Below are 14,315 nucleotides of genomic sequence, written 5' to 3'. Positions count from 1 at the left end.
GACTTGGGCAAGACTGCAAACGTATGGCTCCCCTCACCACACAGAGAAAGTACTTTGTTCACTGGTCAAGCAGATACTAGAATATCTTTCCAAGAACTCTCCTTTATTTATCAAGGGAAGGGATTAGCATTCATAAGCATAGATGAACATATGAAATCACCTTAGGCTGAAATTGGTTTGGGCATGGTTCTTCTGCATGTCTGTTCTCCCTCTGCATCTCCGCACTTGTGGAGTCATTTTATTTTCTTCCACACATGCCTTAAATAATCAGGATTTTCAAGGGAGGGTGCTGGTGTCATCAATGGCCTCGCTGCAAACCCCTTTTTTATTTTTTGTGCATGCTTTATATCAACCCAGGCATGTGTATAGGATGTATAATCAATTTCAAATTAGAGGTCCCTCTAGGTAGAATACCTATAAGTTGTTCTACCCTGGGCTGTATTGGTCTCTCATACAAAGTGTGCATGCAGTAATTATATAATTATTATATAATTTTACCTTTTCCACCCAACCTTGGGTACCCAACCTCCCCCCTCCCCCCCAGGGCTTTTGTATTTTTTTAAAAACTGACACTAAAATGTTGTTACATTGATATACCATTGTAATGATAGGTATAGCAGGTTCCCTGAATGCCAACTTTAAAAAAAAGTCTCTATCCTCTTTCTTCCAGAGATATGCCTTTTCCCTTATTTCCTTACTGGGAATTCAGAGAACCTACAAAACCTAAATATAGTTTGTGTATTTGTGTGTGTGTGCGCACGCATGCTTCTAGCGATATATAGATAAATCAATATGTCAATCTAAGCGTGTTCTTAAAAGAAATGAAACCACTCATCTTCAGGGTGGGGGAAGGAGAGGGAGTGGTTTGATGACAACAACAGTGGAACCATCAAAAAGTGGGCTGGAGGTGGGTGGGAGTGGTCAGAACAAATATAACTTTATATATAAAGTACTTGAGGGGCTGTCATATAGAGGAGGGTGCCGAGTTGTTTTCTGTTGCTCAAGAAGGTCAGACCAGAACCAACGGGTTGAAATTAAATCAAAAGAGTTTCCGTCTAGACATTAGGAAGAATTTTCTAACAGAGCGGTTCTTCAGTGGAACAGGCTTCCTCGGGAGGTGGTAAGCTCTCCTTCCCTGGAGGTTTTTAAGAAGAGGTTAGATGGCGATCTGTCAGCAATGCTGATTCTTTGACCTTAGGCAGATGATGAGAGGGAGGGCATCTTGGCCATCTTCTGGTTACTAGGGGTATGGGAGGGGGAGGTAGTTGGGAATTTCCTGCATTGTGCAGGGGGTTGGACTTGATGGCCCTGGTGGTCCCTTCCAACTGTATGATTCTATAACTAACAGAATCATTACACGCAAGGAAAAAGGCAACTGGTATCAGCTGCCAGAAAAAGACTGAGGTAAAAGTGGCCTCAAAGGAACTGAGGGGGGAAAACAGGGCGGGGGGAACTAAAGTGAAAAATAAAAGGCACAGAAATGTGTGTGGAAACCAGGAGTTAAATTGAAGCAGTATGGGGCCATAACCAGGGATGCCAACCTCCAGGTACTTAGTAAACAAGAGTTAGCCTGCTGTATGATAATTGAAGAACAATAAGCAGCAGTAATATAGCCAAAGTAATACACAAGTATTACAATGTTTCAAATGATATTTGCATATTATATTCAATAATTTTTTCCCAATGATATTATACAGTCATATAATAATCCAAACAACTTCCAACAAAGACTACAAAATCAGTTGAACCAGTTGTGCTCAACGGCAAGAAACTCAGAACGCTAGAGTGCAGTCCTTAATAGTAAGCGTGTTGAGATAATCCTGCATGATAGTAATGCTCCCAGCATCTGTGGCTTTGTGGTTCCAATGATTCCCCTTTTGAATTGGGTGTGGTTCGGTTCTACAGGGGTCTGGTTAATGCCCTGTTTCGACCATTTAGGTCTTCCTCAGAAGCCACTAAATATTATAATATTAAAACATCATACTGTAATTGCAATGTTATAACATATTTCAAAAAAAAATTTCTAGGTGCAATGGCATAAATTAAGGAGATTTATCTTATTTATATACAGTGTACTCAATACATACACAATTCCATTTAGCATTGCTACAAGATCTTTTTACAAGTTAATGGAGTCGCAATGGGTAGTGCATGTGCGCCTTCCATTGCGAATATTTGCATGGTAGTGTTTGAACAATCCCACATTTTATGCAACAACCCTTTTAAAGAGAAGATCCTTCTATACAAAAGGTATGTGGATGATATTTTTGTGGCCATGCAAGATATAGCAAGCTTTGAAGCTTTCAAAAATTGGATTAATCAGCAAGACCCCAGTATCAAACTTTCTGGGGAGGCTAATCAACAGCAGATTCCATTTTTAGATGTAACTGTGTCCCGGGACGAGCCCCTCCCCGTGCAGCCCAGGCCATAAGCCACCCCGCCAGACCCTGCGGGGGGGGGCGCCACTTACCGCTGGAGGGAGGGAAGACGAGGGCGGGGTGGCCAGCCCTCGTCATCTCTTCAAAACGTTATATCCACATGGGCACAATACAGCAATGGATATGACCTGCTATCTTTAACCTAGAGGAATCTATAGCTTTAAGAGCCTTCTTACTCGAACTAGCAGCTTGCTGCTAGGCAAGTCACCGCCAGTTCCACCCCTCAACAGATGCATGCAATTAGGAAATAAGCCTTTTCTATGGGAAGTGTTAACAGTATGGGGAGGACTTTGTCCCCCAGCCAACGCGAGAGCTGGTTACTGAACAGCTAGCGTGTAAGTAAATGATACAATGTAATGAATAATATATTTAAGATCTTGTATCAATGCTAAATGGAATTGTGTATGTATTGAGTACACTGCATATAAATAAGATAAATCTCCTTAATGTATGCCATTACGCCTAGAAAATGTTTTAATTTTTTTAAAAAAATATGTTGTAACATTGCAATTACAGTATGATGTTTTAATATTATAATATTTAATGGCTTCTGGGGAACACCTAAATGGTCAAAACAGGGCGTTAACTGGACCCCTGTAGAACCGAACCACACCCAATTCAAAAGGAGAATCATCGGAACCACAAAGCCACAGACACTGGGAGCATTGCTATCATGCGGGATTATCTCAACGCGCTTACTATTAAGGACTGCACTCTAGAGTTCTGAATTTCTTGCCGTTGAACACCACTGGTTCAACTGATTTTGTAGTCTTTGTTGGAAGTTGTTTGGATTATTATATGATATGACTGTATAATATCATTGGGATTTTTTAAATTGAATATAATATGCAAATATCATTTGAAACATTGTAATACTTGTGAATTACTTTGGCTAAATTACTGCAGCTTATTGTTCTCCAACCTACAGGTACTAGCTGGAGATCTCCTGCTAGAGATCAATTCACCTGGAGAAAATGGCCGCTTTGCCAGAATGTTTTACTTTGAACCCATTGCATAGGTGGTGCTAGCACTATTTGCTGGGATTGATTGATAAAATAAATGAGAACTGGGATAGTCACGGGGTTCTTCTATTTTTTGTCCCTGTAGGCGGAGGAACACACAACCTGTATGCGGAAACCTGCAAGCAGAGATCCTGAAGTGTTACAGTGAAAACAAACACCAAGTGCTCAACTGCTCAGAGCTGGTCAAGGAGTATCGGCGTTGTGTTAGCCTAGCACAAAAGGTAACTAGCTTTCCCCTCATCTTCAGCTTACTGGTTGAATTTATTTTTGTTTTCCCAAGGTTTTCTTCTCTCATTACTGCTGTACCTAGTGATTGCAAGGTCAATCAGAAGATCACCCTAATGTCCAAATTTTCCCTCTTGCTCCAAGCACTGATACACAGAGGGGTGATTCACACTACTATAATTACAGCTGGCACATACAAACTGAGTTGTCTATCACAGACAACTGTTTTCGATCATGAAAGAAGTTAAAATGCATGGAAGCAAACTTGGGGCTTTTCCACATAGTTTTCTTTCGTCTGCTGTGACCCTGTATTGCTTTGGTTTATTCCTTGATTTCCACATGCATTTTTGTGCCGTTAATTTGCACTTCATGTTTTGTTTTTCTGAGACCGCTTTTATCCCAATGTTTTTCTGGAAGCCAGTTCTGAGTCGGCTTTTTCCTAGTGCATAATGTTTCTATCAGCTTTCTTTGTCCTAGCCTCCTCCAGCCCACCTTTCAATGATTGGACTGCTGTCATTGTTAAATCACTCCCTCTCCCCTCAGATGAATGATTTCAAATTTTAAAGGCCCTAAGATAGCGATATAATGCTGTAGTGTTGCAATGATCTTTCAAGCAGGTATCTGAATTCCCAGCTGTCATTTTTTTTTAAAGTAAGTCTTTAGTCTCCTCCATGAGCGAAGACACTAGAGATTTACTATTTTTAAAAAAATGAAAGCTGGGAATTCTGAGAACCTGATTGAGCTATCATTGCAACACTACAGCATTATATTGTTATTTTAGAACCATTTTAACAAAATAAGGAGGTGTGCTATGATGTCACCGATAACAACGCCAATGACAAAAGCACCCTCCCTTGAAAATACTCATTATTTAAGCCAGACGAGGAAGAAAATAAACTGACTCCACAACTATAAAAACGCACAGGGGTGGGGTCAGACGTGCTGAAGAACCCTGCCCAAACCAATTCCAATGTGTGTGGATTGACTCCCAAGAAAATCAGGACTAACTCCAGCGTGCGGAAAATGTCTTGGAGTCTTATTTCTGCTTATCTTTGATGTGGAGATATGTCCTCCTCCGAAGAATTCACCCCAGTATTTCAGTCATTGTGGCTGCACTCTGTAAATTGGAACCCAGCTGCAAACTAGTTGCTGGCAGGAGAGAGCAGGCTGGGGGGATTAGCCATCAAGCTAAAATAGAGAACTGGGAAAAGCACCACCTCCCCCTTCAACACTTCTGCTTCCACATATCCCTTGGGAAATTGGCTTTGAAAAAAAGCAAAAAATAATAATCTTGGGGCTCCTACTTGCTGTTTTGTGTTACGTGTAGATGTGCGCTTGTAGCTAATGCTCCCATGGACTTTAAGACATGAAGGTATGGCAGTAGACATATACTTGCGAGTTTAGGCTTATTAAGGCTTTTCATCAGGCAAAGTTATTATTGTGCCCCAACTTTGTTTAAAAAAAAACTTAGAAGGGCAAGATTCATTATTGTTTAAGATGCTGGAACACTCTTTATCTTGTGTGAATAATTTTGAGGACCATGGTCATGTGTTGCTTTTTCTAATTAGAATAAACATGTATAATTTACTGCATGCATGCAAAGTGTGCTTTGGCTGTATACCCATGGAGCCCTTTACATCACCATGCTCATGCCTTTTCTAACACAGATTGCATGTGAAGTGACCTCAGGATAGATGTTTAAAGGTTAGATAAAATGGAACAGAGACACCGAATTCTCCAGTCTAATGCAAAGGTAGATCCAAACTAATTTATGGTTCATATTCCCTGATGTGTCTTTTAGTTGAAATGAGTTGATTAGTCTACAACTGCTTTAATTCAAAGCACTTTTGAAATCATTGGCCCTTGAATTGTGCAGTGGATCTTCCATATGCAGTACAATAACCTGGGACTGGTGCAGAATTTAAAATATCCAGTAAGGTTAGCAGTGTGCAGGGGAAGTAGCATCATCTGATGGTTCTGTCCTGTGTGTAATGCCAGGTTGGCCATGCGTTTCCTCAGAGGCTGTCATGGCTCATGGGACTTCAGATTTGAAAAGTTGGAGTATGTATTTGGAGCTGGAGGTCAAGATTTCCTGAAGGAGGGGTTAAATTCATGTGAACGTGGGAGAGGCTGAGGGTACGTGAAGAGAGCCCTCTTTCCTTTCTATTAAGGCCGAGGGGAGGAAACTAGATGCCTGATTTAAGTATTACATGAAACAAACTGCCAGCCAGCTCCCAGAAGAAGCCTCAGCACAAGGAGATGGGAAAATTGTCAGGATATATTAGCTCAAATGTTGTTGCATGTCCTGGTGGATTTCCCCCCCTTCCTGTTTACAAAGAAGGTCTTTGTACATCTGCAAATCAGCAAGGTTAAGACTGCCAGGGAAAAGGGCTTTGCTCTGCTATCTTTTGAAGTCCCTGGCTCCCAAAACGTGTGCTTTTCTTTTTCTTCCTTGGCTTTAAAATGAAGCAAAGCTCTGCATAGCTGTTGCACATTCCTTTCCCCAAGTAGCTCTCTACAGAACACGCCTCATCCCTTGCCAAACTTCGATATGCATGCCTCCCCTCCTGCCTCCTGTAAATCAGGCTTGTAGCCTTTTTTTATTGTTGTTGAGTATATCTTTAGCAAATGCATTTACCGATACATCTTTATAGCACACGGTGCAGGAGGAATGTGATTACCAAAGGAGACAGATTGCATTAAACTTCAGCATATTTGCAGGCTGCTGCTCCAAACCCGCTTGAGAAAGGGGTTGGGAAGCTGCCAGCCCAAAGCCCCAACCTGACATTATTACAGAGTAAATTGGAAGCTGAGTGACTGGTAACAGCAGAGGGCACTGAAAGATCCTATTAACTTGAAGGTTTTTTTTAAATAAATCAACCAAATACCTAAGCTAGGCTACTTGCCCAGGACTTCCATGTACCTTAAACCTTGCTGAAGGGTTTTCCCTTGCTGTAGCACAGAGCTAGAAGATGGAGTTGTTGGTGCTATAGTGAAGGCTTTTTTTTTACATGGGTTTGTTTAAGGGGACAGAAAGGGGGCAGAAAACTTTATGCCCTTTTCTGTGGGATTTTCCTCCTCCCTTGGAGGCTACGACAGAGCAGGTAGCTGTCTCTACTTAAGGATAGATGGACTCACATTCTATCTGTATCTGAAGAAGTGAGCTGTGGCTCATGAAAGCTCATACCCCACCAGAAATTTTGTTAGTCTTTAAGATACTACTGGACTCTGGTGCTTTTCTACCATTAATCTGTTGTTAGCCATCTCTGCTGTGAGCCAGCGTGGTGTAGTGGTTAAAAGTGGTGGTTTGGAGCAATGGACTCTAATCAGGAGAACCAGGTTTGATTCCCCACTCCTCCACATGAGTGGTGGATGCTAATCTGGTGAAGCCAGCTGGGTGACCTTGGGCTAGTCACAGTTCTCTTCAAGCTCGCTCAGCCCCACCTACCTCACCAGGTGTCGGTTGTGGCGAGAGGAAGGGAAGGAGACTGTAAGGAGGTTTGATTCTCCTTAAAAAGTAGAGAAAATCAGAATATAGAAACCAACTCATCTTCTTCTAACATTGACAATGACACTAGAACTTGGGAGCACCCAGTTAAGTTGTCAGGCAATGGATTCAAGACAGACAAAAGGAAGTGCTTCTTCAGTTAATCAGTTTCCCACTCCTACACATGAAGCCAGTTGGGTGACCTTGGGCTAGTCACAGCTCTCTTAGAGGTCTCTCAGCCCCACCTACCTCACAGGGTGTCTGTTGTGGGGAGGGGAAGGGAGGTGATTGTAAGCCGGTTTGATTCTTCCTTAAATGATAGAGAAAGTCGGCATATAAACACCAACTCTTCTTCTTCTGTGACTGGAGTGAATCTTGGTGGGAAAAGAGATTTGATAAGAATCATCACAAAGGCAAGTTTACCCTGGTTCTGACTCATTTGAAAAGGACCTTTAAAAATCCATTAATATTTTTTCCATATTATGTAGTTGGTAAAAATCTAGTGTGTTGTATATGGTGCCTGAGTTATGGCCTTCTTGGCTTCCTCCAGTTTGGGGGAGCTAATCACCATCCAAGTGACCCAGACAACTGAACCCTGTTCTTATAGACATAGGAAGGAGTAACCTGAGCTTGAAGAGGTATCATAATATTCTGGGTGTGCACATCTGTCCACTAGGATGAGGGAATATATTGCCCCTCAACTTCATTGGGTTCCCCCAAGTTCTATTATTATGAGGGAGAGAGAAAAAAACTCCTTCTCCATTCATAATTGTATATACTATGATATAAATCACGTCACCCTCTTAGTCACCTTTTTCTAAAATGAAAAGCCCTAGACTCTTTAGTCTTTTCATAGCAATTGTGCTTCAACCCTGTAATCAGTTTGGTGGCCCTCTTTTGCATTTTTTCGAGCTCTGCAATATCGTTTTCAAGATACAGCAACCAGAACTGTACCCAGTATTCCAAATGGGGTCTCACCATAGCTATACAAGGGCATTACGCTGTTGACCGTTTTATTTTCAGTCCCTTTCCTAATAATCCCCAGCATGCAGTTTGCCTATTTTTCTGCTGCTGCACACGGAGTTAACATTTTCATTGAGCTGTCCAGGATCTCTTTCCTTTTCAGTCTTGGCCAGTTCAGATCCCATCAGCATATATTTAAAGTTAGGATTTTTTTTGTTCCATTATGCATCACCTCATTCTTACATTGAACTTCATTTGCCATGTTTTTGCCCACTCATCCAGTTTGGAGAGATCCTCTTGCAGCCCTTCTCAATCCAGCTTGGTATCACTGCAACCCTTCTTAATCCACCTTGGTATCATTTGGTATCATCTGCAAAATTGGCCGCTACACTTCTCACCCCCAATTCCAAATAATTTATGAACAAATTCAATAGCACTGGTCCCAGTACCGATCCTTGTGGGACCCTGCTGCTCACTTTCCTCTACTGAGAGGAAATTTCCTCTATTCCTGCATTTATTCCTACTCTCTGCTTCCTGAAATTTGCCAATCCATAAGAAGACCTATCCTTCTCCCACATCTGCTAAGCATACTCAGGAGTCTTTGGTAAGGTGCCTTTTAGAAATCCTAGCATGTAATGTCTACCACATCACCTTTATCCACGTGCTTGTTCATCTGCTCAAAGAACTTCAAAAAGTTGGTGAGACAGATGTCTCTTTATAGAAGCCATGTTGATTGTCCCTCAGCAGACTTTGTTCTTCAGTGTAATCAGCAATTCTATCTTTATTAACAGTTTCTACTAATTTACCTTGAACAGATGTTGGGCTGTTCCAACCTGCTTGTAATTTCATGGATCCCTGCTGGACTCCTTTTTAAAAATCCGTGTGACATTTGCTACTTTCTAAGAATCCAGAAGAGAGGATAATTTTAGTGACAAGTGACGTAGACTGGTTAGTAGATTAAAAAGGAGACTGGAGGCGAAAACGCATGGCCGCTTTACCCTCCTTTATTCCCTGTTTCAACCAGGATGTAGCCAGGATCGAACGCATGCGTTTCTCTGAACGTGCGTTCGATCCTGGCTGAATCCTGGCTGAAACAGGGAATAAAGGAGGGTAAAGTGACCATGCGTTTTTGCCCTGGGTGTAGAATGAGACATGAAAGCAAAGTGTCATGAAATCTAAAATTCCAGTTTTGCTAGGTAGTCTTTTACACCACTCAACTTGATGACCATAAAGTGAATTACAGTAGTATCTTCTGTCCAAAAGACTGGCATATTTCTGGAATACTTAGAGCCTTTCAGTTCAAACCTGCATTTGATCAAGTCAATCTATGAATACTAAACCAAGCCCTGCTAGACAGGGGAGAGCAGGATATAAATATAAGCAACAAATAAATAAACAAGTATGTAGAACCTGTATGTGGTGGAGCAACCACCCACTGGATGCTTCTGTCTGCGTCCTGATGTTCCTCATGTAATGTTAGGATGGGGCTTGTGCAGATAGAGTCCATTCCTCCTAGGCTTAATGTATGGTTCTTACTCCACTCCCCTATTTTAAGGAATAAAGATCATCCACATTGACCAAGCTTACACGTACCACATTCCAGTGTGAGGTTGTGCTCATGGGCTGGTGGGTGGGACTGGAACAATCTAACTTTGTAGGTTTGTGCGAATTGGGCTTGCATCACCAACTTCCATCTACTTTTAATTATACGTATCCTAGTGAGCCTCTTACTAAGAATCTGAGCCCGCAATTGTCTGCTTGAGAGAGGGTATGTCAACTAACTGACTTCAGTTTTGTTAGGGAATTCTTTGTTGTCTTCTTGGTTTGGTTTCATATCTCTGCAGAATTTCAGACAAGAGCACAAAAATTGCTGCTTTTAGGTCTAAATAAAAGCTGGAATAATAGTGCAGCTGTAGGAGGGGCTGTTTCTATTGTGGTTTTTCAAATTATCTGTAGTTTATCGACAGCAAGATTTACCAGGAGTGTACCACAGCTTGTAGGCAATTAGGATAGAAGGTTGATGCTGCAATCTTCCCCCAGTATTTTCTCTCCTGCCTGCGGGGGGCATAAGAATTTTGCTTAAAGTGTCTCTTGGATGCCAGATACAAAAATGTGTGTCTAAAATAAGTGGGAAAATGCTACAGGCCCCCTCCCCTTGCCCCATGACAGTGATATGGGCTAGGTGGAGTGGCTGTAAGTCAAGGGATAAGGAAGAGTGGTTTATGGGATGTGAGGATTGTGCTGTTTTATGTCCAGTTTGTATATACAGGCAAAATGTTTGGCCTCGCTTCCCACATAGCCGTCTAATTTACTGTATACACTTTGGAGACCAGTGATCCATCTTATCTACAAATAGCTGGAAGCAAACCGACCTTAACCTTTGGCGTAGGCAAACTGTCAATAGCACACATCAGGGCTGTTGCACTGCCAAGTTTATAGCATTACCAAGCACAGCTGGCCCTGCCCACCATATTGTGTCATATCGTGGGAACAGGGTCGGCCTCATCCAGATCAGGAAGACATTTTGTAAATCAAACCAGAAACCAAGGGGCAGGTAAGGGCTGATTCAACTGATACAAAGTCCTTGGAGTGTCCACAAAGACTTTGTATTGCAGGTACGTCGTACGTTCCACGCCTCCTAGGTGCAATATCATGACCGCAGTTCACATGGAGAAGAGGCTTCAAACCTGCCTCCCATTTTCACAAACTGAAACAGCCCTGGGGAACTGTTCCATTGGGAAACATAGAATCATAGAGTTGGAAGGTACCACCAGGGTCATCTAGTCCAACCCCCTGCACAATGCAGGAAATTCACAACTATCTCCCCCCCCACAACTACCAGTGACCCCTACTCCATGCCCAGAAGATGGCCAAGATGCCCTCCCTCTCATGATCTGCCTAAGGTCATAGAATCAGCATTGCTGACAGATGGCCATCTAGCCTCTGCTTAAAAACCTCCAGGGAAGGAGAGCTTATCACCTCCCGAGGAAGCCTGTTCCTCTGAGGAACCGCTCTAACTGTTAGAAAATTCTTCTTAATGTCTAGACGGAAACTCTTCTGATTTAATTTCAACCCGTTGGTTCTGGTCCGACCTTCTGGGGCAACAGAAAACAACTCGGCACCGTCCTCTATATGACAGCCCTTCAAGTACTTGAAGATGGTTATCATGCCCCCTCTCAGTCTTTTCCTCTTCAGGCTAAACATACCCAGCTGCTTTGTAAGGCTTTGGGAAACATCTTTGTTTCCCAAAGCCTTCCAACGGAGGTAGGAAAATGGTGGCAGCAGGGTGCTGAGGCAAGGAAGGTGTGGGCAAAACTGCCATGTGGACAGCAGGGCCTGCATCAGCACACCCTGAGGTGGGGCAGCTGCTGGGGCCCAAGGCTTCTGGTGGGGCCCACTGTCACTACCCCCCAAGCCATAGACCTTCACTGCCACCTGCCTGTGTGTCCTTTCCTACCTGTTAACTTGCAAGCGCTCCACTGCTCGCGTTTCCAGCTTCCCAGCCTTGATGGGGAAGTGTGTGCAGATGGTGCCCAGTGGTGACACTCCTGGCGGCCACAGCAATAGCACTACCAGCTGCATATGCACTAGCCAATGCTGTCAGGGAAAAGACATGAGTGTGGTGCAGGGAGTTGTGTGAGCGCAGGTGGTGGGAGGGCTTGCAAGCAGTGGGAGGATGGACAGTCAGGTGGGGGAACAGCAAGGTTTGAAAGTGGAGACATGAAGGGAGCTGGTGATGGGCGGAAGGGGCCCCTGGGTACTGTCTGAGTAAGGCTCCCCAAAACCTGGAACCGGTGCCTTTGCGTTTGCAGCAGCAATGACAGCTACACAGAGAATTGTCTCTTTGTGAGCAGAAGAATCAGAAGAGTGGTGCTTTCACAGGGAACCACAGGTATAATGTGCCTGTCTTTGGCCAGTGATTTGTCCAGAAATTGTTCTTGGGACCTTTCCAGGCAGGGGAAATGCACAAAACTTGTCGGCACTAAATTAGCGTTAGCACTGCAGTATTTTGCTCCCACTGATGGATGACAGGCTCTCACTCGGCTGCTGGAAGGAGGGGTAATAGCTTTGCTGTGGTGGGAATCATTTTGGCTCTGCTTTTTAGTCTATTTAAACAGGGCATGTGTGCACCAATGCTGGAGAGTGATAGCGCACAGAAGCGATCAACATTATTTTTAAATGGTAGCTTGCTGATGGCACTGGGGAGTTCATGAGATCCCCCTCCCCCAAGTAGCTGCAGCCATTGTGAGACTCGCCTCACACAGGAAAATAGGTCTGGTCCTGAGAAGGGAACAGTCCTGCTCCATTCTTCTTGCTTGGGGCTGTGTGTGAAGGAGAGAGAAACAAATGACTTTATTCCTGCTCTCTCTCCATCACACAACAGACGGCAGCTTGTCCTTTCCTGGTATCCTGCCCCACATAATATGGAGAAATCCTTGTTTGCGATGGTAGCCCAGATTGTTGATTAATATTGTTGAATAATAGCCCAGATTTTAAAAAAACACACACACACAACCACCCCAAAACCAAAATTGGTTAGACGTGGATTCCAGCACAGAGGAGAGAGCAAGCACACGGCCTCTGGAGAGCAGTGACCGCAGCCTTGCTTAGGGCCTCCCTATAATGGGGAATGCACAGGTGAGAAGGCAAGGCAGCAGTCAGAGTCTGCCTGTTGGTGCTGCCTTGCTTTAGGCAGCAGTGGAAGGTGCCTTGGACAAGAGATACCATTCTCCCTAATTGACACCCTCTTGGCAATGCTTTCCCTTACTACTTATACTCTCTCTCTCCTCAGCTGGAATATCTAACCAGCTGGAGTATCTGTGTGGGCAGAATACTGCACCCTATTATCACGGGACTGAAATTTCTGGGAAGTCCCTTGCAAATGATAAAAACATGGTTGGGACACACTCTGGTTTCTAGGATGCTCCTTTAGTTTGGAGCCATAAGTTAAGAGCCCATCTGGGTAAATATGGGTCTGTTAAAGGCTCAGGGAAACCTTTTTTTTTCTTGCTTCCATGAATTGCTCCTTTTGTTAAGAGAAAAGAGTCAATAAGGATTCATTCAGAGCCACTTTCCTCTGGTTTGTATCTCTCCTTGTGTTGACCAGAATGTAGATGCCCAATTTGCTATGTATAATAGGTAGCATCTGAGTGCAAACTTTTAAAAAGCATCCGCGAGAGCATCCACACTGTGCATAAAAGATACAGTTAATTTTTGAATAATAGCCCAGATTGTTGATTAAAAGCTCTGGAGTTCTGCTCTAAAAATCACAAATTCTGTAACCAAAGCCTCAAATCTGCTTTTCTATTGAATTATGCAAATTGGGCGGACTTGAATAGATTTTTGTTAGAATTTGCATACTTGCATAATTTGCGCAGCTGCAGTTTTGTTTGTTGTAAAATTTATGATTTTGTGTTTTGTGCTTTTGTCAGACTCAGAAAGAAGCCTCCGCGCTATAAAGTTGTTCTGTGGAAGTCATTTAAAATGAAATGATACCCTCTTCCTCTGACTTGGAGCTGCCAGTCATTCCACCAATAGCTTTTCCTCTTTTCTGATTTAATGAACTGTGACAGCAAGAACCATGCAGAAGTATGCTTGATTGGCCTCCTACTCACATCTCCCAAACAAAATTCTGCTTCCCACAACTAAATAGCAACTGCCACTTCATAGTAAAATACGACCAGGCCATAAGAGCATTAGAAGAGCCCTGCTTCATTAGACCTGTGGTTGATCGGGTCCACCTTTCTGTCTCATACGGTGGCCAACCAGTTACTCTGCAGGGCCAACAACATGGCACAGAGACCTAGGCCTTTCCCGAGGTTGCCTCTTGGCATTAGTATTCAGAGGCTTACCTCTGAATGTGGAGGTTCCCTTTAGTCGGTTGACCTATCCACCCTTTTCTAATCCCTTTTTAAAGTCCTCTCTTCTGGCAGGAAATTCCACATTTTAATTCTGGTCTGGTCTACAAGTGCAGCTATCTGTGATGAGAATGAGATGGTAGAGTCCTGAAGGGGTAGAATGGGCTGAACCACCAGATTGTAGACGGGCGTCCCATCTTTTGAATGCTGCTCTACTTTTTAAAAATGAAAACCCATGCAAGTAGAAAACTAGCACAGCAAGGAGAAGGCTGGTTTTAAATGGTGACTATTTTTTAAAAAATGCCATCAGTCTGAAATGGTT

General features: G+C 43.2%; 1 protein-coding gene across 1 annotated transcript in view; it reads left to right on the top strand.

Annotated features, from left to right (window-relative positions):
* The window catches only part of CHCHD6 (coiled-coil-helix-coiled-coil-helix domain containing 6), a 234,171-nt gene that overhangs the window by 159,984 nt on the left and 59,872 nt on the right, over nt 1-14,315 (top strand). Inside the window, exon 5 of the mRNA XM_056864341.1 lies at nt 3,546-3,681. Coding sequence (XP_056720319.1) covers nt 3,546-3,681 — 136 coding nt within the window. The remainder of the gene's footprint in view (nt 1-3,545; nt 3,682-14,315) is intronic.

The sequence above is a fragment of the Euleptes europaea genome, chromosome 1 (assembly GCF_029931775.1).
Source record: "Euleptes europaea isolate rEulEur1 chromosome 1, rEulEur1.hap1, whole genome shotgun sequence".
Taxonomy (NCBI): domain Eukaryota; kingdom Metazoa; phylum Chordata; class Lepidosauria; order Squamata; family Sphaerodactylidae; genus Euleptes; species Euleptes europaea.
The sequence above is the reverse complement of the archived record's forward strand: the minus strand, read 5'-3'. Positions and strand labels throughout refer to the sequence as shown.